This window comes from Gastrolobium bilobum, unplaced genomic scaffold (assembly GCF_033153095.1).
Source record: "Gastrolobium bilobum isolate Gb01-03AN ecotype WA unplaced genomic scaffold, APGP_CSIRO_Gbil_v1 utg139177, whole genome shotgun sequence".
Classification (NCBI taxonomy): domain Eukaryota; kingdom Viridiplantae; phylum Streptophyta; class Magnoliopsida; order Fabales; family Fabaceae; genus Gastrolobium; species Gastrolobium bilobum.
In genome coordinates this window covers 8,246-30,212 of record NW_026899093.1, presented here as the reverse complement: position 1 = coordinate 30,212, position 21,967 = coordinate 8,246, and the positions used below count along the sequence as shown (strand labels likewise).

General features: G+C 39.6%; 1 protein-coding gene across 3 annotated transcripts; it reads left to right on the top strand.

The window, feature by feature from the left end:
* Nucleotides 1-1,952: 1,952 nt before the first annotated feature.
* LOC133287127 (peptidyl-prolyl cis-trans isomerase CYP59) lies at nt 1,953-21,284 on the top strand. Of its 3 annotated transcripts, none has more exons than XM_061484681.1 (14): nt 1,953-2,136; nt 2,426-2,530; nt 2,656-2,773; nt 2,953-3,003; nt 4,335-4,426; nt 4,533-4,632; nt 5,649-5,771; nt 5,859-5,936; nt 6,057-6,103; nt 6,193-6,248; nt 19,412-19,452; nt 19,914-20,010; nt 20,153-20,282; nt 20,366-21,284. In XM_061484681.1, exons 1-14 carry the CDS (start codon nt 2,039-2,041, stop codon nt 20,991-20,993), a joined length of 1,764 nt encoding a protein of 587 aa, XP_061340665.1. In that variant the 5' UTR covers nt 1,953-2,038; the 3' UTR covers nt 20,994-21,284. The 3 variants fall into 3 exon arrangements, with proteins under 3 accessions (XP_061340665.1, XP_061340664.1, XP_061340666.1); XM_061484680.1 differs by having other exon boundaries at nt 19,914-20,016; XM_061484682.1 differs by lacking the exons at nt 1,953-2,136; nt 2,426-2,530 and having other exon boundaries at nt 2,756-2,773; nt 2,964-3,003; nt 19,914-20,016; nt 20,366-21,281.
* Nucleotides 21,285-21,967: the final 683 nt, after the last annotated feature.

Here is a 21,967-nt window from a genome sequence, read left to right as displayed (position 1 = left end):
GCGGCGAGAAACACACCATGCCACACGTCGTGCCTATTGGAAAGGAGTACGTGGAAAAGTAATCATTAGGTGGAAGGGAAATCGTTTCTCAATTCAAAGCAATCATCAGACAACAGTTAATACAATCATTCTCTACGTTGCCGAAATAAGTGACCGAGTTTCTAGTCTAAGAGGGACGCATGACCGAGAACCCGGATGGAATTGGCAATAGAACACCACGGATACAGTAATGCTTGTAGAAACCTGGGAAAGCTCTCCTTCTCGGAGCCGAAGTAACAAACACAACGGCCAGATGACCAACGTACAAGTTAAAGCACATACAGCAATCGACTTGACTTGGACATCCCGGCAACCTGAACACTCAGTCTACCGGGCTAGGGGGCAACTGTTATGGACCGAGGAAAGGCCCACGACTACAAGAAGCCCAACCAATACAAGCCCAAAGGTAAGCTCTATAAATAGGAGCTAAAAATCACAGGTATGGCTGATCTCTCTAGCCCTATTTTATGCAATCATGACAGTGCACACACACACCTTCAGGCTGCGGCCATCATATAGTGTGTGGTGATTCGCTGTCCCCAAGATACCTAATTCATTGGTATCTAGAGAGAGAGCCCTAGATCCAACATCAAATACCCGACCTACGGTCGGACACATCTGCCCAAGGCAGAACAACCTTGATTTTTGTCCCAAAACGACGTCGTTATGGGCTCACCGAAGATAACTTATCTTCATTGACTACAGAAATCCTTCACCTTTACTCTAATTGTAATTGTACTTAATATAATATGCAATACTAATAAACCAGTCTTGAATGAGGTGTTACATGTACAATGTCAAATAACCCAAAAATGTAATTAAAATATGGCCAATTTTTTTTTAGATATACTTGATTACAAATAAATTACCAATACACACACCTAAAAGAATGAAACATCTAAAATCAAATCAACCTAATATATCAAGTCATGTGATGGAAAATATGTAATTGATGATAATTTGATTGACAACTCTATCATATTTATATATTCTCCGGGTCCCATCCCATCCTTCTTGAAAACCAAAAAGGCTAAAACTGCAATGTAACTCATGCTTTCCCATACTGCACCTTTATTATAGTCTCTCTACACTCATGCTCCCTTTAATTCCAATAATAATTTTGAGCTTTGAATCTAGAACTTATCAAAATATTTGGTTGGACCTTTTCTTGATTCTGCTAGGCGTGCTTCCCTTCTCCACTGTTTTTAGCAGCTTGGATTATAGTGTGAAACTGGGAATTGGGCTCGTCACTCTGGTCCAATACTGTGGATGTTTGACACCTATAAATTCAAATGAATTGAGAGAGGAAAATATTTAGGTAATAAGTGGATAAAATCCATGCTCATATATTAAAATAAAAAAATAATATATATATATATATTTGTAAGAATAATATTTTTTTTTTTTTTTTTGAATATGTATTTTTCATAATTTTATAATTTTTTAGTATATATTTTTAAATTTATCTAATTTAGTTATTAATTATTTACATTTCTTATTAAATATTTTAAGTTACACTAATTTTTTTTTAAAATTTAAAAATACTCCTACAATGCATAATATAATTATTACTTTACAAATAAGAGAAAATATTCAAGATTAGTTATTTTTAATTTTATAGAGGGGATTTTATTAAAAAAATAATTGATACCAAATATGCTATATAATAAGATATGGAATTATGTTATTTTAAGGGAAAGAAATACATAAATAATAAAAATTATGAGAAATAAAATAAGTGATTTTTTTTTAAATTTAAATCTTAAATATAAAATATTATTTAAAATAACACAATTATATATTTTAAAGGGAAAAATATTGCCGATAAATAAATTGAGAATTTTGTTTTTAGTTTTATTCATTTTCTTGTTTGAATCTGCTGAAACCCACGAACGAAGAGCAGGGAAGACTAACAGAGAACAAGAAAGGAGAAGAAGGGGCTGTGGTTTCAGCTAACTCCGAGCCCAATTCGGGAGTGGGTGCTTCTTCAATTCATAAGATGTCGGTGTTGATCGTGACGAGCTTAGGGGACATGGTGGTCGATTTGCACACCCAAAAGTGCCCCTTGACCTGCAAGAATTTCTTGAAGCTTTGCAAGTCAGTCTCTTTTACAAACCCTTAAACCCTAAATTTGAGTAACCACCTTTATTACAATTATTCAACTTTGTTATAGCTATTGGGTCTTTCCTTTTTTTTTTTTTTACTAAATTATGCACTGTTATGCTATTTACATATATGGATTGTTTGTTCAGAATCATAACTTGCTCCATGTTACTCTGAACTTGGTTTTTTTTTTTTTTTTTGAAATTTTATTTAGTGTTGTGCTATTTGCATATATGTATGGTGTTTGTTCAGATCATAACATGCATGCTCTTTGTTGGCCCAGGATTAAGTACTATAATGGGTGTCTATTTCACACTGTTCAAAAGGATTTTACTGCTCAGACTGGCGATCCCACTGGAAGTGGGAGTGGTGGTGATTCCATCTACAAGTACTAAACCCTAACTGTTTCAACATTTAGTTAATGTCTTATATTCACAGATATATATATGTGTGTGTGTGTGTTCTGTTTCTGACATTGCATTCTCGTTTCGTGGGATGGCCTCCTTTTTACAGGTTTCTTTATGGTGAACAAGCTCGGTTTTTCAGCGATGAAATTCATATTGATCTGAAGCATTCCAAGACTGGAACGGTTGCGATGGCAAGTGCAGGAGAGAATCTGAATGCTTCACAGGTATGACATTGTTTTGGTGGTAGGTGGAGGATTTGTTTCCTGTGATATGATTAAAGAAAGAACATATTTACAATTTTTGATGTTCTTTCCCTTGACAACCATATGTATAGCTTGAGTAATTAACACATTGCACAAATTAAATTTTCTATTACTATTGTCTTGTTTGTTTCTAATTTCAGTTTTATATCAGTCTGCGTGATGACCTTGATTACCTAGACGGAAAGCACACAGTAAGTATTCTGTGCATCCCTGCTTTAATTGTTTCACTGGGTACATGTGCATCCTTACATTGATTACATATTATACTTTTTCTGGATATGGAGATAGGAGTTCTGTATTTTTATTTCCCGTGGCCCAAGTGTTAAGTTTTTGCAATAATGACAAGGGGTTAAATGAGAGGATGACTGAACTATGAGTTCTATTTCAATATTTAATAATGATAATATTTAATAAGTCCTTTTCAGCAGTTTGTGTTTTAAGATTCTTATCTTTTAGTTATAGAAAGGGACAGTAAAAATAAACTTAGGTAGTGTTTGGTTGGAGTTATCTTAGAAGATAGATAGGCATCTGAGATTGGTATTTCAGTTATACCATGTTTGGTAGAAGAGATTAGAATATTTTCCTAGCAAAGCTATTCTCCCATCAATCGATGTTTGCTTGTAAAATTGCTCAAAATAGACTAGCATACAATACCACTTGGGATATGGTATTTGGAGTTCTCCGGCTAAATGAAACAAAGAGCAACATTTTGCTGACAAATATACCCTCCCCCATCAACACATGGCCGTTGCAAATGGGCACAACCCTGCAGACACCACAGCAGCAGATCTGGAAAAAAAGCCATCTTAACACCGTATGGGTTTCTAGTAGCCAACATGCTGTCCAAAATCCTCTTCTTTGTCAGTGTTCATTGAAATTTCAGACTCGCGGTGCCATTATGATGGTTGCGACGGAGAGAAAGACAGAGATCCAAACTTAGATATTGAAGTTGGCAAATGTTAAACCATCAATATCTAAGTTCCAACTCGCGGTGCAATTCCCAGACTTGCGGTGTTAAATCCTCTTCTTTACCCAAACTCAGATTCACGAATGTTTTTGGGTAAAGGGTTATTCACATTCAAAAATTATAAAAGGGTTGTTTTGGTAATTGCAACTCATTTTCCCATCAATATTTTACCTTCAACCAAACATAGACTTATAATATTCACCAAATTTTTCCAGTAATTTTTTTTTCCAACCAAACAACTTTTTTTACATTTTCCTACCAAACTCACTTTCCAACCATTTCCCTAGTAATTACATTTTCCTAGTATTCAAAAAATTTCTCCTCAACCAAACGTCCCCTTAAGGAAATGTAAATCAGCCCAAAAGAGAAGATCTGTCCCTCTAGGCCAAGCATGAAGTAAAATGAAAAAAGAGCAATGGTTAAGATTGTCATCAAGAATGAAGTGTAGCTCAATTCCATTGATTTGGAAGTACTAATTCGATTATTTAAATCTCATTTGACTTTTATACCATGGAAATAACTTCTTTGGTTTCTGAGAATTGTCCATTGTTGTAGGTTTTTGGTGAGGTAGCTGAAGGATTTGAGACTTTGACTAGAATAAATGAAGCTTATGTGGATGTGAAAAGCAGACCATATAAAAATATCCGGTTTGTCATTGTTCTCTACTAAGAAATGTGGATTGAAAATGGTGTTTTCGTATTTGTCATTTTCAGAAGAATGTAATGTATTCATCTTCTTGAATTACTTCAACAGAATCAAGCACACATACATTCTGGAGGATCCTTTTGATGATCCTCCTCAACTAGCTGAGTTCATTCCTGAAGCTTCACCAGAAGGAAAACCCAAAGATGAGGTAATGGTTGATTGCAGCACTGTATTTCATAGCTTGAAACAAAGTAAAATTTTGATATAGGTTATTTATTAGCATCACTATGGTCCTTTCTGTTATAAAACAAATTTTTTGTCAAATTGAGTCCATTTGTAAAAAAAAAACTATGTTAATTGACTTCAATTTTATTGACTCGAGCATATGGGCAAAGCCATTGGGTACTCCTTTAGACACGTTTTTAAGCAGTATGTTTGAAGTTGCATTAATTAGATTTAGAAAAATTGTGACAAGTTTGTTTGTAGAGGTGTCTGTATTTTGACTCTTTACCCTTGGGATACTTCATTAAAATACAGACATTTTAAAAAAATGAAAAAAAATAAAAATACTGATTTTAGAGGCTATATGATGAATAAAATACTTGCTATGACATTTGTCGTACTGTTCTGTTCATGGTGTCACTTGTATTTGGTAATTCTTGTATTTTTATAGCAAGCTTTATTGTCAATAGATATTCTATAGGATTAGATTTTATTTTTGGCCTCACTTTAGTTTTGCTTTCGTGGTTCCTCAGAGGTGTTCCATGACAGATATGCAAAGGGATAGGAGAGTTATTTAACTAATTTTGCACTGATATATTTGTTTAATTTCTGTACATAATGTCTGTTAATTCAGGAGAATATCTTATCTTCCCCTATTTTTTGTGATTCTTCTTCCCACTGAAATAAATTTTATTTTTATATAAAATACTTGGCATAAAGACTGAGATTTTCTTGATACTTTTCGCAAGTTATAACAATGAATCAAGAACTGATTACCTGACTATTGGATTCTTGTGATATTAAAAATTAATATTTTCTGACAGTCACCGTATTACTAATATGGAGATGAATGATGATGCTATAGATGGATGATTATATTGAGTTTTAATTGTTATGCATTTATTATCTATTCAAACCTTATAGTAAATACTTCAATTTTACAGTGTTCAGTAAGCATACCTGTTCAAACTTCAAAGTAATGACTTAATGCAATTTTACTAGGTTGATGATGACGTGCGACTTGAAGATGATTGGGTGCCAATGGATGAACAATTGGACCCAACAGAGCTTGAAGAGGTTATTAGATCAAAGGAAGCACATTCTAGGGCAGTTGTACTTGAGAGTGTAAGTATATTATCCAAAAGAAAAATATTGTACTTCATGTGTGACTATGATCCTACGTATATAACTCCCTTTTCTTCCTTATTTTAGATTGGGGATATTCCTGATGCTGATATTAAGCCTCCAGACAATGTACTATTTGTCTGTAAATTGAACCCTGTTACTGAGGTAAGCGATCCTTTTTGTGTTGTGTTATCAATTGGTATCATGTCCTTTATTCCCCTGATTTCTACTGAGGTACCATTTAGTACTTTCTTAACTATTAATAATGTTCTATTTAAATTTTAGGATGATGACTTGCATACAATATTTTCACGCTTTGGGACTGTATCCTCGTGAGTGATATTGAACAGTTGACTTGGCATCACATTTAGTAATATCATATTTACATACTGTAGTTTTCACCTGAAATATTTGATGATAGGGCTGAAATCATCCGTGATCAAAAGACTGGTGACAGTTTATGCTATGCTTTCATAGGTTAGCATGCATTTCCACTTTGTCATGTGTTAAATTCATTCAACTTGTTGGTAATCATATTAACTCTGTAAATAGTATCTTGCTGATTATGTAAATATGATAGTCAGAATCAAGTAATTACGGTAATTTGGATACTTGCAATATGATGAGAACCAACAAATCAAATACTGATATATCAGCAAACAATAAGAGAATTTTGGCCTGAATAATTAGTTTTCCATATATTCATCAAAGACGATTACAAACAGAGACAATTTGACAGAGACAATTGAAGAAACAAGGAAAATTACGCTGAACTTGGAAGGGAAATTAAATGCAGAAAATTAAAGGATAAACGTGAGACAATTTTAGAGGTCTCACTCTCTCCCAATCCCCAAAGGGCCTAGTCACTACTAAGATTCCCGATCCCCTTCAGAATTTTGACAACGTGACCCCATGTCATCCAATGTGACTTACTCCTAACAACTTTTGCTGACTCAGCATTATGCAATATTCCCCTGCTTCTCTTCCTTCTATGCACCCTTCTAAACCGTTTGCTGACTAGGATAGGATCGTATCAATACTCCCCCCCCCTAAAACTTTCACCTTGTTCTCAAGGTGAAGGTCAGTTCTTGAAAACAGCTCTCCAGGATCCCATTGCTTGAAATTCAAGGGCCAACTTATGTATGAAGCACAATAACTTACACCATGATCCCATTGTGCTTTACGAATATAACATGGAACTATGGGGAAATTTGTTAAAATGGAAGGTGCACAAAATAAACTTCAACCAAGTTACCACCCATCAAAATACTGCGGGCCGCTGTTTTAAGCACACTGCGTGCCTTCTTGAATTCATTGGTAAGCCCTTCCACCCCAATCGTTATGACAACTATTGGAATTATTTGCCAAACTGAAATCGGAGAAGGCCTTTCTATTTCTGCTACTTCACAAGTATTATGGACATACCTGGGATAGTCATTGAAAAAATTGAGACCCTCACGATGCCTACTGCCAAGGATGATCGTCGGACTGTTGTGACCGATGACATGGAGAGCGACCCATTCCTGGTAGTCATACGTGATGGATTTATGTGTCGAATCATGGTTGTTTGTACCGGATCCGGAAAAAATGACATCTGGAAGATGAGCATCGGAATTGGGTTCGGTGGCTGTCGGTAAATTGTTGCAAACAGGGCTATTTTGAAAGAGTTGCTGGACGGAATTGATGGCGAAGTTGAGAAGCCTTGTCATTCTCCTTGTTGCAATGCCTAACATAAACACAGGGGTAGGGAAGCCATGGTTGGGAAAGCCGTGGTCTAGATGGTCCTAGACTAAATAGATTTGTTGGTTCACAATGTCGCATGCCTGAACAGGAACTTCAACGGCGATTGACGCGGCTGAAAAGACAGATTGTAGCTGAAATCTACATCCATCGTGTTGACAAAGCTTAGGCCCGTAATTCAATGAGATAAAATCTGATCCCTCACTGCTTCTGGGTTAGCCTAGGGCTTCACTTAAGACTGAGACAAATATGCCCCAGTTTTTAGATTGAATTGGGTCACACTTGATTCTAAACCGGGTCGGATCTTTTTTATTTGATTTCATTTCTAACCTATCATCTTTTCCTTTTCGTCCTTGCAGTAGTAGACTCCATTCACAACCACACTCCAAAAATCCTGTGTTTCTGTTTCACTATGAGTGTTTTTTCTCCTTCTATGGTGTCTGACGTCTCCGAGACCGATCCCGTTTGCAATTCAAGTTTTGGTTTTCTTCCTCTTGGTTTGCAGTTCACAAAACACCCCATCCTCACAAGAAGAATTACATCCGGAGGGTTTGGCGACGGTGGTTGGTCAACAACCACCACTGGTGGTGGTGAATTTGGTGATGTCATTGGTGGTGGACTGGTGGTGATGTCACTGGTTCTCCCACTTCAACAACATCCTTTGTTTGCCTAAAATTTTCACCTATTCTAACAAGCACTTCTTCCTCTTGCTTTGTCATCACCAAATCGAGTGATTGACCTTTATCTGTTGCCACGAATTCCCCCTTGCCTCTTTTTTTTTGGTTTTGACAGCCTCCTTCTCCAGCGGTTGTTTCTCTCTGGTGATCACTATTTCATACTTCTCTTCAACGATCTCTGTCTCCTTCGACATAGAATTTTGCTTTAGTTTGGAATATGATTTTTGACGTTCCGATTCTCTATCTCCGCCTCTATAACGGCTCCTTCGTCTCCTAGCCATCTTATCCAACCTCCTGATGATCTTAGCCACTCTCGTTTCATTAGCTTCCAACCTCCGCAGTACTTAGTCCTGTCTTGCATTGTTCTTGCGTAGCTCCACCTCCACAGCATCCATTCGTTTCTCCATGTTTCGTGTAGCGGCCATACCATAGAGCTTCGATCTAGAAGCTCTGATGCCCATTGATGGAAACCAACAAATCAAATATTGATATATCAGCAAACAATAAGAGAATTTTGGCCTGAATAATCAGTTTTCCATATATTCATCAAAGACGACTACAAATAGAGACAATTTGACAGAGACAATTGAAGAAACAAGGAAAATTACACTGAACTTGGAAGGGAAATTAAATGTAAGACAATTTTAGAGGTCTCACTCTCTCCCAATCCCCAAAGGGCCCAGTCACTACTAAGATTCCCGCTCCCCTTCAGAATTTTGAACCCCTCATCTAAATAGTACCAACTTACCCAATATGACCCCATGCCATCCAATGTGACTTGCTCCTAACAACTTTTGCTGACTCAGCATTATGCAATATTCCCCTGCTTCTCTTCCTTCTATGCACCCTTCTAAACCGTTTGCTGACTAGGATAGGATCATATCACAATATCTATATTTATTATGTATTTATTATTCTTTAGCTATATAATCTAGACCCCGTTGTGTAGTTGAGACATATATTTCACTAGTCTTTCATTTCATCTCAATTTAACATGGTACCTGTTATGGACACATCTTATGGGCTCATATCTTAATAACCCACAACAGACAATCACCTAAGAGAGATAAAGAAATAATCTATAGATAAGATATCAATCTTATCATATCACTAGTAGATCGAATATTGGGCCCCTAATATTCCCATGAGGCCTGAAATGTCATTCTACTAGGTAATCCACCTATAAAAAAAGGGTTAAGTCAACCAGGTACACATTTTTATGCTCTCTTTCTCTTAGCTGTCAGTATGCACACGCACCCCACTCTCTGGATATGCCACCCATCATAGTGCACAATGATTTGCGACCTTCTAAGATATCTCTCTTTCATAGATATTTGAGAGCATATTGATCCTACATAGACTCACCAATTTTTGATTCGACACTCGATCCCCGTGGATCGAACATTGGCACCATCTGTGGAAACTCAGTAAAATTTGATTCCCATCCATGATGAACGCATGTAGCGCAACATAAATCCACCTACAACCACCGCAGTGGCAACAGTTGCTGTTGTCGCTGTTAGAAATAATATAATATTAAATAGCATTGTATTATTTATTATTCTGTTATTCTAGCAGGTTATTTGGTCTTGGCCCATTAGGTCATTTAACCTCTTTAAATAGAGGTCTTTTGTACAGTTCTATACACAATTAAATACAATACATTCATACATTCTAATTTGGTATCAGAGCTCTTTGTTCTGGGAATTTTCGCTTCCGCTAAAACCCTAAGCCCACTGCTTAGGCATTCTCTCCTTCCTCTAACGCCGTGCGTCCCTCCGGCTTGGTTCTACACTGTTCATTGACGTTACTGTTCACACGGCACTGTTCACCGTGTCCGTACGGACCACTGTTCACCGCGTCCGTACAGGTACTGTTCACATGTCTTTTTCCGGCCATTCCGAGGCAGAACAACTCGCCTTCCTCTACTATTTTCAGATCTGGTCATCTCTTTTATTTTTGTGATGGAGGGCTCTGGTAATGCATCCAAAAACACTACTGGCATCATCTTCAGTACTACCCCATCCATTACAACGATGAAACTGACCGGATCTGCTACTTACAAGACCTGGTCTACCTCAGTTAAGATCTGGTTTACTGATCAGGGATATCTCACAACTAAGTCTGCCGATATTTCAAAGGATTAGACATCTGAATGGGAAAAGTCGATCAACTAAGTCAGTAAGGGTCAGACATCTGCCGATATTTCAAATTGATCAAACTGCGCCTCCAGCGGATTTGACCCTTACTGACTCACTGCCTACTGCTGTCGACTCTCCCCCTCCGGGTCCTCCATCAGAGATCACTCCCATTGCCCTTCGCAAAGGTATTCGATCCACTCGTAACCTTCATTCACTTTATAGTTTCTTGAGTTATGATAGACTTTCTTCACCACATTTACTTTTGTTTCTAGTATTTCGTCTGTTTCTATTACTAAAACAGAGGTGAAGTACTATCTCATCTGGGTTGGCGTCAGGCGATGATTGATGAAATGCAAGCACTTCACTCTAATGACACATGGGATCTTGTTCATGCTTCTCCTGGAAAGTCAGTTGTCGGTTGTCGGTTGTCGATCACTGTCAAAGTTGGTCCTGATGGCACTGTTGATCGCCTCAAAGCTCGTTTGGTGGCCAAGGGATACACTCAGATATTTGGTCTTGACTATGGGGATACTTTTTCTCCTGTTGCCAAGATGGCATCTGTTCGCCTATTTCTTGCACTTGCTTCCATTCATCAATGGCCTCTTCTACAACTTGATATCAAAAATGCATTCTTACATGGTGACTTGCAAGAGGAAGTATAGATGGAGCAACCACCAGGTTTTGTTGCTCAGGGGGAGAATTCTGGAATGGTATGTAAGCTTCGTAAATCTTTATATGGCCTGACGCAGTCCCCTCAAGCTTGGTTTAGTCGCTTTAGTTTTGCTGTTCAATCCTTTGGCTTAACCAGAAGTAAAGCCGATCATTCTGTCTTCTATAGGCATAGCTCTTCTGGCCAGTGCATCTATCTCCTGGTCTATTGATGACTTCATTATTACTGGTAGCGATCAAGTTGAGATTGATTAGTTAAAGAAGTACTTATTCAATCAGTTTCAAACCAAAGATCTTGACAGACTTAGATATTTCTTAGGGATCAAAGTGGCACAGTCTAGGCAGGGCATCTCCATTTGTCAGAGGAAGTATGCACTGGATATCCTAGATGAGACTGGTATGTTGGGATGAAAACCTATTGATACGCCTATAGATCCTAATGTTAAGCTGTTACCCGAACAGGGGGAGCCATTGGCAGACCGTGGTCGTTATCACCGATTAGTTGGAAAATTGAAGTATCTTACTATGATAAGACCAGAAATCTCTTTTGCAGTTAGTGTAGCAAGTCAATTCATTGACTCTCGTGACTCCCATTGGGATGCAGTTATCAGGATTCTTCAATATATCGAAAGAGCACCAGGAAGAGGTTTATTATACACAAATAAAGGGAATGCAAAGGTATCTAGCTATTCAGATGCTGACTGGGCAGGTTCTCTTTCAGACAGACGATCCACCTCGGGATATTGTGTTCTCCTTGAAGGAAACTTGATCTCTTGGAAGAATAAGAAGCAAACTGTGGTCGCAAGGTCAAGTGCAGAGGCGGAATACCGGCAATGGGAAATGCAATCTGTGAGCTCATCTGGCTAAAACAATTGCTTAAGGAACTACATCTCTGTGAATAGCAGCCCATGAAGCTCATTTGTGACAATTAAGCAGCATTGCATATATCCTCTAACCTAGTCTTTCATGAGAGGACCAAACATATAGAAATTGACTGACACTTTGTTAGAGAGAAGATTCAGTCAGGAGAGATCGAAACAATATTTGTCAATTCCAGTGATCAACTTGCAGATGTTTTCACCAAGGCTCTTAAAGGTCCCCGAATAGATCATATATGTAACAAGCTGGGAGCTTATGATATATACGCACCAGCTTGAGGGGAAGTGTTAGAAATAATAGAATATTAAATAGCATTGTATTATTTATTATTCTGTTATTCTAGTAGGTTATTTGGGCTTGGCCCTTTAGGTCATTTAACCTCTTTAAATAGAGGTCTTTTGTATAGTTCTATACACAATTGAATACAATATATTCATACATTTAAATTGTCGCAACCAAACCCTGATACGATGGGTGCTAAGCACGAGAAGGGAACCTCATCAATAGCCGTTGCTGCACTATGCTGTGTCATCTGATATGAGACTTCTAGTCTGCGATTACATGCCAAACAGAAACCTTGCAACCCTCCTCCAACAAGCTTCTCATCAATATGGCCATGTTCCAAATTGGCCAATGCGACACCTCATTGCACTAAGAATCGCACGTGGATTAGCCTTCATACACCAATCTTCGATGGCTCAGAGACTTGAAACCACGAAGTGCGTAAAATATGAATTTTGATTCACCAACCATCAAGATGGTTCATGGAGTCATAGATGGCGATGTGGGGACCAAGGCAACCAGTACCACATTTCCCTGCTATCATCCGCCATTGGCCGATGACTTTTCCAACTGGTGACCCCAGATTTGCATTATCTATTCCCATGTGGCCAACCCACACCAATTTTGCAGCCATCCTCCATCATATGCATTGCCTTGCGCATTTCCTGATCTCTCCATGTCCAACTCTCGGATCTCTTTGGTCAAACCCAAGGTTGCATCGCCTTCTTTGCATCATTCAAGATCTTTGCGTTCACAGGTAGCACCTTCTTCATGATGCTACCCAATCAGTCATGTTCCCGCGGTGACATCTGGCTGCTCTAAGCATTTGCTGGCATTTTGCACCCCGTTGGAATCTTTGCTCGAGTCTACCAAGGACGAACTTCCAACAGTTTGGTTCTACTCGATTCCACGTGAAACTGAAGTGCTGTTTCGTATGGAGAAATGAAAAACTCCTCTGAATCTATAAGTTAATGATCGAAAATCACTAAACTATGCAAATTTCTATGCAATTCAAATTGAGTCCAACATGAATCGGTTTAACTCGGTGATTCCACATGAACTTAAAGGGTCGTCATTGCCATAGGACCCTCTATTGGGATTTGTTGTCCCTCACTACTGTTTGCTGTGATTGGGTCCGTCTTTTATGTCTATGCAACCGGGCCACAGTCTTCCCTTGTTTGAGCTGGTCTTATCCAGCCTTCTTCTACATTTCCTAGTGCTCGCATCGCTAGATCTGCTCCATCTAACGCTCCTTATTAGGAAGTTTTGAATCCTGAGTCTTTTGTTTTCACCAACTACAATTAATGTCCTCACTCCAGATTTTTCCACCTAAAGTAGACACAGAATAGGGATGTTTCTTGCCAAACTATAGGTCCTATTTGATCCGATCAGGATGTCCAACAGTGGTTGATAATTATATCTTGGATCAATGTCCTCGCATGAGTCCATAGAAGAGATGCCGCAGGAGGTAGCAAATCACTATGCACAATAATAATGGCGTAGAGCCAAAGGCATGGGGTGTGTGCACAGTGACAGCTAAAAGAGTATGGAGTTCAAAGTGCGTACCTGGTAGGCTTAACCCCATATTTATATATGGGTTACTTGGTAGGATTAGGATTTTGGGCCACTTAGAAATATTGGGGACTAAATATTTGATCCATTAGTGATATGATAAGATTGATATCTTATTTGATAGGATTGTTTGCTTATCTCTCTTAGGTGATTGCCTGATGTGGGCTATTATGATATCCATAACAGTTGTCCCCTAGTCTGGCAGTCTGAGTGTTCGAACTATCAGGCAGTAATGCTTCTTCTCGCACCTTGGCCACATCCAGGTCAATTCTGTTTGAGAATGTCATTCGATGGGTGTCCATTTGGATTTCTTGGGCCGTCTTGCACCCCCTCTATACAAGTGAGCTCCACCTTGGTGTGAGGAGGCTTAAGCTCTGCGTCAAGCCACAGTCCCGTCTGCCAGGTTGCTTGCAGCATCGCTAGCGCTTCAGCCTCTTTGGGGCATCTGGATGAGAACCGAACCCGCGTGATTGCACAGGTCGTCCAAACGTGATTTCAACCAGATTGCCTAGCCCTCATGGAGGCGGAAAAGGTCCATGTTCTTGTGCCTCCTTGTCTGGGTCAGCCATGGTGGTGGTCTTTTGGTTTCTCCATGTCCATTCTAGTGGTTACGCCTTTAAACGTGTCTCCCACTAATTGGAGCAACGTGCATTCAGGGACATGTGTCATCCTTTCCCTTTTGTGCAATGATGGTCTACTGCAAAAGGTCTGGGCCAGTAAAATGTCTATTTTGCCTTTGTCGCGTCTAAAGATCCCTTTACACATTGCTTGTGTGTTTTGCGTATCTCGACTATGGCTGAGGTACTTGTGGCTGAGGTCCAGTTAGATGATGTAGGCATTGTGACATTGAGCCGCCCTGTGTCGTGTGTCTTGTAGACGAGCTTCAGTTTGTCCTGATGTAGCTCAGAGAGGACACCGGGTTGTTGGTCCCTGGCATGCCTGTCCTGATTGTTTTGGCCTTTGCTGGTGAGTTGCATTAGCCGAATTACGACTTCTGGGCGAGGTTCAAACCTATTTTGCTCTCATAGGTCGGCTTGTGCACCTAGTTATTTAACTTGGAGCTCAAGGCTATGGCCGAGCTTCTAACTTGGCAATTTATTTTCTACTTTCTTGCTCTATATTTTGACACGCCTTTTACAAGTTACTTTGGCTTGTTGTGTGGCATGGAGCTGATTTGGCATTTTGAGAATGCCGTATTTAGCATCTCGGCTTAACTTGCCGTAGTGTTTTTGGGTTTTCGATGGGGCTCGTTCCTTTTCCTTGATCCTCGTTTGTACCCTTACGAGGGTACTTTCGGTGCTTGGACTCGTAGTCTGGAACCTAGAATACATTGCTTGGCCGGAACGTGCTGTTGTAGGCCTTCCACAAATGAACCTAGCTCATTGGCCAAGGTATTGAATTACGGTCTGGCTTATAACGCCAAAATCTATCCTTGTTTCTTTAGCTTGCCACTTATCTTTAGTGTTGCTTCTAGAAGCTATGGGTTCATTGGATTGATCCAGAATAGTTACCCATACCCCTAGTTCGGCAATTTGAGAGCTCGGGTTGCCGGGCTATAATGTTACTGCTTTTTTGGACCTCAGGATGTAAATCAAGACCATGACGAGTCTCAAGGTTTGTAAACCCTTTCGAGGTAGAACATATGACCATGTGGTTGTCTTCTTTTGTTGGCCGAAGTATGACCGGTCTGTCTTTATTGGGCTTGGTGGCCCTTTGTATCACTTTTGGATGCTTCAAGTCTTAAGAATTGTTGATCGAAGTCCGTTCATGTATCTCTCTAGTCAAGTGTGAGAACCTGCTAGGATCACACTCACATGCTTCTGTTCTTTCGAGTTGTTGACTGAAGTCTATCCGGTGTTTCCCTCTAGTCGGTCCTACTAGGATTACACTCAAATGCCTCAGGTTTTCCATGAGACTTGGTCCGTGGCAGGTCGCTTTAGCTTGGACCGTGGTAGGTTGCTTTAGCAGGGACCATGGTAGGTCGCTTTGGCCGGGACCGTGGTTGGTAGCTCTAGCAGGGACCGTGGTTGAGACCGAGATTGATTGCTCTGGCCGAGACCGTGGTTGGCAACGGGTATCCCTCAAACTGCTCTAGGCCTTGATGACTAGCTTAGTCATTGGGGTAGTGATGCTAGTATGTTGAAAATGCAAATTGGTATGTTGCAGTGGACACTCGGTTGCAAGCAAGTTTGCACCAAATATTATTAAGTAACTGATGATACATAATCAAGGGTGACGCCTTATGTCTGCTCAAGAGCTTGGCGTATGCACATGCTTCTTTTGAGGAGTTGCAGATGATAAGTGATTGAGGGCGGTGACCCTTCGGTCATTGTGGAGCTCGAGGTGTTCGTTCAGCAACATAGATCAACGAGCGGCGAGGACGATGCCCCTTTTGCCATTTTGGAGCTTGGCGTATGGGCGAGTTCTTTTTGAGGGATCTCAAATAATAACTAAAAGCGACAACCCTTAATCTGCTATGGAGCTTGGCCTTTTAGTCTGTCTTGGAATAGCTCGGAGAGTGCAACGGATTTATTGAGCCCTGGCGTGCCTGACTAGGTTACTTTGGACCTTGCCAGTGAGGTGTTTGGCCAGGCTATGACTTCTTGGACGAGGTCTACATCTGCTTCGTTCTCATGGGTTCATGGGTCGGCCTATGAGCTGAGTTGCTTAACTTGGAGCTCGAGGCAATGGCAAAGCCGCCGCCATTTTGGAGCTCGAATCGATGGCCGAGCTTGATTTGGAGCTCGAGACAATGGCCGAGTTGTTTAACTTAAAACTCGAGGCTATGGCCGAGTTGCTTGACTTGGGCCTGAGGCGATGGCCGAGCTGATTTGGAGCTCGGGACGATGGCCGATCTACTTAAATAGGAGCTCAAGGTTATAGTCGAGCTGCTGAACTTGAACCTTTATGCGATGGCGAAGCTGCTTACTTGTCGCTTGAGGCAATGGTCAAGCTCTTTAACTTCTCAAGGCTATGCTGAGCTGCTAAACTTGAAGCTCTATGCGATGGCTGAGCTGCTTAATGTAACGCCTGACAACTTGCAAGGATCAACGCCTGTCCCCACACACTAACACGAGACTTTTTAGCGTGCTTTGTCCTTACTCGCACACTTCCTGGGAAAACTTCCCAAGAGGTCACCCATCCCAGAATTGCACCAAATCAAGCACGCTTAACTATGGAGTTCTTCCGTTCCGGGCTATCGAAAAGTATATGCATCTTGTTAGTATAGGTAGTACCAATTAATTCTTATAAGCTATTCTCAACTGTACCGTCCAATACCAGCACAGTCTCTGGAATCCCTCTCTTTCGGGTGTTGATTCGATTCATTCATGTACCCCCGTCACTGGAAGCCTGCCAGGAGCCGCTCCTTGTCCATGCCCTTTAGCACCGGCGATCACTCCCCGCCCTCGTCAGCACTCGGGATGTTACATGCCCACCAGCTTCCGCCTGGTTCATCCTCGAACCACACCGTACTGGAGGAGAGGCCCTGCTCTAGAAATTGGATGAACTTTGGGAGAGCATATCTCCCTCCACAAAAGTCCAATATGGGCGTGCCATACACCATTGTAAAGCTTGAGATGTCAACTACCTTGTGTCAAAATTTGAAATCCATAGGAGATGTGCGCAGCCCTGTAGAAGCCGGAGAGCATGGACTACTCAAAACGCCCCTGCACATGGGGCTGTCTCTGGCAGCTTTTGGGAAATTTATTCCCGCTTCGTTTCTTGGTCAAATTAGGTGTATGATATGTCAAATTTAAGTTTGAGGTGTCTAGTTTACTGTATAAAAAATTGAGAGCAATTGGTGGAGTGGATTTTCCAGAATCGTTGGGAGAGTGAGGGCTGTTTGGAGCCCTGTTTGAGGTTGGCTAGTAGATTTGCTTATCCAACTTCAAACGGCGATAACCGGAGCAAACGAGAACTTTATGACTCGTGTGATAGCTTGTTAGAAAGATAACCAAGTCTAGAACAACTTACTAAAAGATGAGTAGCGCGCGACATGCGGTTTATTCACAGTAATTAAAATAACGAACCATGTTCGGATAGGTAGAAAACGTAAAAGTGAGATTTTAGCTAAGTGGGTTTATGGGAACCCCTTACTGACTTGAGATAAGTGTTTTATGATATTTAGACAATTTCGATTATAATTCCGCAATGAGTTTTCAGTTACGGTCACAGCTTTTGTTTATTACGCTTTTTTATTGTTTTAAATGCTCGCGTAATAAAAAAGAAAAAGTTTACTCGCATTTTTATAAATGAATTACTGTGATTGTAACTGCGCTTAATATCATAATTAATGTTAACAATACCGGTACGTAATGGGCTGTTACACTTAACTTATAGCACATATTGTGACAAGATGAGTCACAGCCATCCACACTCTAAGGGAACCTTTGATTGTCAAATAGAATGCGTGTTGTTAGTAGCCGCAGTCATTAATTTCCTGATGGTTGATGCTAGTGTTAGTGGCGTAAATGATCCGATGAAGCAACAGCTCAAGCATAGTGAGATCCATGCCTATGCTGAGCACCTGCGTGTTCCCGTCTTTCCTTGGGGCCTCAGAGAAGCCCAGAACGATGGCTACTTTGTTAAGTAATTCCTAATACTTGCCAAAGTCTTCACCAATTTGAAAGGTGAAATTTCTGCTGCTATTATGGTTTCTTAGGCGAATTGGGCTCACGCCATTGATAATCCAATGCATTTCAGTTTCCGAGACTTTACTAGTGAACAAATTAAGTTTGAAGATGGTCGTCGAGCTCAAGGCGCTATTGCTATTCGTGCTCGTTTGCAGACGAGGGCAAGCCTGGTGCTGAGCACAGCCCTGTTGCTCTTGTTTCCCCTTTTAAGGCCCTTCATAGTGCGAAAAAAGTGTCCATGTTTCATAATAGGATGCTCGTATGTGCCTTGACCAACAAGTTGAATCCATAATGGTGAAACTAGGACCCACAATGTTAACGGCACCACTAGCCATCTCTGCTGCCTGAGCCTGCGCCGAGACTACATGATGATGTTAGAACAACACCAAATTGATTGAGGGGAGACCATAAAAGTTGGTGGTGCGGCGGATGATGGAGGGTTTCCAGGATCTGGGCAGTGGCAGTGATGATGGTCGGAGGACCTATGAAGCAGCCAAAATGATGACACAACAACAGACACTTACGGATAATAGCGATGAGGTTACCTGAAAGACGACACAACAAAGAGACAATAAGATTTTGGGATCTGGATGGCGGCAAATTGAGGAGGGTGATACCATTTTGATACCATGTTGAAACTATAGTGATTTAGGTATAGAGGGAGAAAGGATATGGAGAATACGACTGAATATTTTTAGTTTTGATGTTACAAAAGACAAATCATTATCCCTATTTATCCTAATAGCAGACTTGTAAAGTAAGGAAACAAATCATGATATATAAAAGAATATGGTAACCAATCCTAAGAGATGTCTATGATACTCTGATCTATTTTAAGGTGTAATAAAGATATTATGAGATAATTTTCGTATATTCAAACATTCACCATTCTTCAAGCAAAATGCTTAACCGTTGTAGGAAATTTGGATTTCTAGCCTAAAAGTTATTATGATGTTGTCAAAACCTACTCTTTATTTGGAAAATGAGTGGTTACTCTCTTGTTATTAATGCAATCAACAGTATCTAATGTTTACTATTGGTGACAGAGTTTGAGGACAAACAGGCGTGTGAACAAGCATATTTTAAGGTATGCTGAAGATTTTGAAGTATCTATTTTCAAAATCAGTAGTGTATTTTTTTTGGGGATAGTAAATGATTCTGTTTGGTTCCGTGCACATTGAATACTTCAGTAGTTTTATTGGCTCTTTTCCCTATCCTTGGTTGGCTTAGGTATACTTCCCTGTCCTTGGAATTGCTGTAGGGTGTCTGTTGTACTAAGGAGTCTTGATTTTTGTCTCCAAAAAACTATTATAATTTTGTTGGTATTTTGCTGCTTGCTTACCTGTTTTATTTGTCTCCTGTTATCCTCTATTTCAATTTTGATTGGGCTTTTAGAAGTGTTGGGTTGCAGAGTAGTTCTTTTCTTTTGCAATTCTGAGTTGTAAGTATTTTCAATTATATATACATAAAAAATTGCTTTGGGAATTGGGATGAATAAAAAAATTATTTCCCTAACCTTTTTCTCTTGTATTGATCCCTGAACTGCAGATGGATAATGCTTTGATTGATGATCGAAGGATACATGTGGATTTTAGTCAAAGTGTGGCAAAACTCTGGTCACAATACAGGCGAAAAGATCAAAGGGGTAAAGGTAAGGATAAAGATATCACAACCTATAAGCTTTTGTTTTATACTTCTCTTATGGCATAATGCAGAATGCCAATATTTGGTTGTAAACGATTACACCTTCCCCTCTGCAATCTCAATACTAATACCTTTTACCGCAGGTGGTGGTTGCTTCAAATGTGGTTCTATAGATCATATTGCCAAGAATTGCAATGGAGATGCTACAATGAAACAACCTGCAAAATACATCTTGAAGGATGATAATGCCCAACATGGTGGAGATAATGCAAGGTCTGTATTTCTGATCATGTGTCAGTCTTTTACTGTCTGTGATTTTGTCTGTCCAAATGAGCGACAGCAATTTCATGGTGTAGATACGAAATGGTTTTTGATGGAGACAAGACAGAAAGTTCAAGGCCAGATGTAAAATACCATAGTCATGACAGGGATGATCTAGTTGAGAAAAAGGATAGGAAGGAAAATTTTAAAGATCATAGAGGTCGTAGGGATCAGGAGATGGTAGGCTCAAACAGCAGAGATAGGTATGGTGATAGAAGCAGAGGGAATGGGAGAAATGGAGATGATAAAGCGCGATCTGAAAGAGATACAAGAGATTTGGAAGCTGACAAGAAAGACCGAGAGAAGTATATGGGAAGACAGAGAGAGGATGACAACAGACGGAAAGACGAGCTAGACTCGAGAAAAAGAGACTTAGATGATAGATACATAGAAAGACAGGGTAGTCGAGATTGTAGAAGAAAAACAGATTCTAGCCATTTGGAGAGAAGGAATGACAGAGATTATAGGAAGAGATCTGAAGACAGTGGAAGGCAAGATGTGAAGATTGATTCCAGAAGAAGAAAAAGAAGCCCGGGTGAAGATTACAAACATGGAAGGGAGGGTGAAGATTACAGACATGGAAGGGAAGAACGTGGACATAGAAGACAAGATACTGAATCTGATGACTACCCTCGTAGGAGGCATCATGGTGAAAGGAGATGATTATTGATGTCACTGTATCCTAATCCTAAGCTCAGAACGTTTTTCAATGAAACTATAGTCCATGAGAAAACGGACTTTTCTTTGAACGGCTATCATGGATGTCCCTTTTGCTTCATTTTTTCCGGTGGGGCAAAGTACAACACTTGTTTATGATGAATGCAGACTGATACGGCTTTAGACCATTTTGCTACTCAATTTTAAAGTTGTCTGAGGGCTAGTTACTGTTATTAATCTTTAAATGCACATGTATTCAAATGCGATATGAAAAATTAATTAAATTTTGATAATCATTTATTTAGACTATTGTTTTGCATCAAAAAGATATTGTATTAATGTTTCAGAACAATGTTTTTGGAATTTTTTATATGGAAAAAGTGTCTGTCATTTTAAAGGATATAAAGTTGTGTCATTTTAAGAGAGAGAAAGAGATAGATAAAAGAGGAAAAAGAGTTGACAAAAAGAATAAAGGTGTGGATCCTACCTCTTTCTGAGAGTGAAATGATATAAGTTGTGTTATTTAAAAGGATAAACATTTTTCCATTTTTATATTTAAGAAACAGTTTTATTCGAAGATTTTCTTTACTCTAATATAGTATTATGATTCCACTCGTAACTTTAACGGCTGTGTGATTTGTTTTTTGGCTGGGACCTCCTTAATTACCCAAAAAAAGGAACTTCATTCATCGCCAGCAATGGCCTTTTGTTACTTCTAGACATTTCTTGGTTCAACATTTTGATAGTACTAATTTTTTCCTTTCATTAAATCTTTACTGTTTCCAATTCTTTCTTTCTTTTTTTAATACAGTTTCCAATTCTTTTCATTTTATAGAAAGGTAATTGAGTGTAGAATATAAAAAAAATGGGGGGCTTGTAGAATGCGGTTTGTCCGCAGAAAATTAAAGACCGAACCATGTTCGGATAGGTAGAAAACATAAAAGTGAGGAATTAACTAAGTGGGTTTATGGGAACCCCTT

Excerpts from the sequence above, each read along its gene's own strand:
- LOC133287127 (XM_061484680.1), top strand. The coding sequence starts at position 2,039 with ATGTCGGTGTTGATCGTGACGAGCTTAGGGGACATGGTGGTCGATTTG. Across the intron at positions 2,531-2,655 it reads GGTGGTGATTCCATCTACAA|GTTTCTTTATGGTGAACAAG; the intron begins GTACTAAACCCT and ends TCCTTTTTACAG. Across the intron at positions 5,772-5,858 it reads GGGCAGTTGTACTTGAGAGT|ATTGGGGATATTCCTGATGC; the intron begins GTAAGTATATTA and ends TCCTTATTTTAG.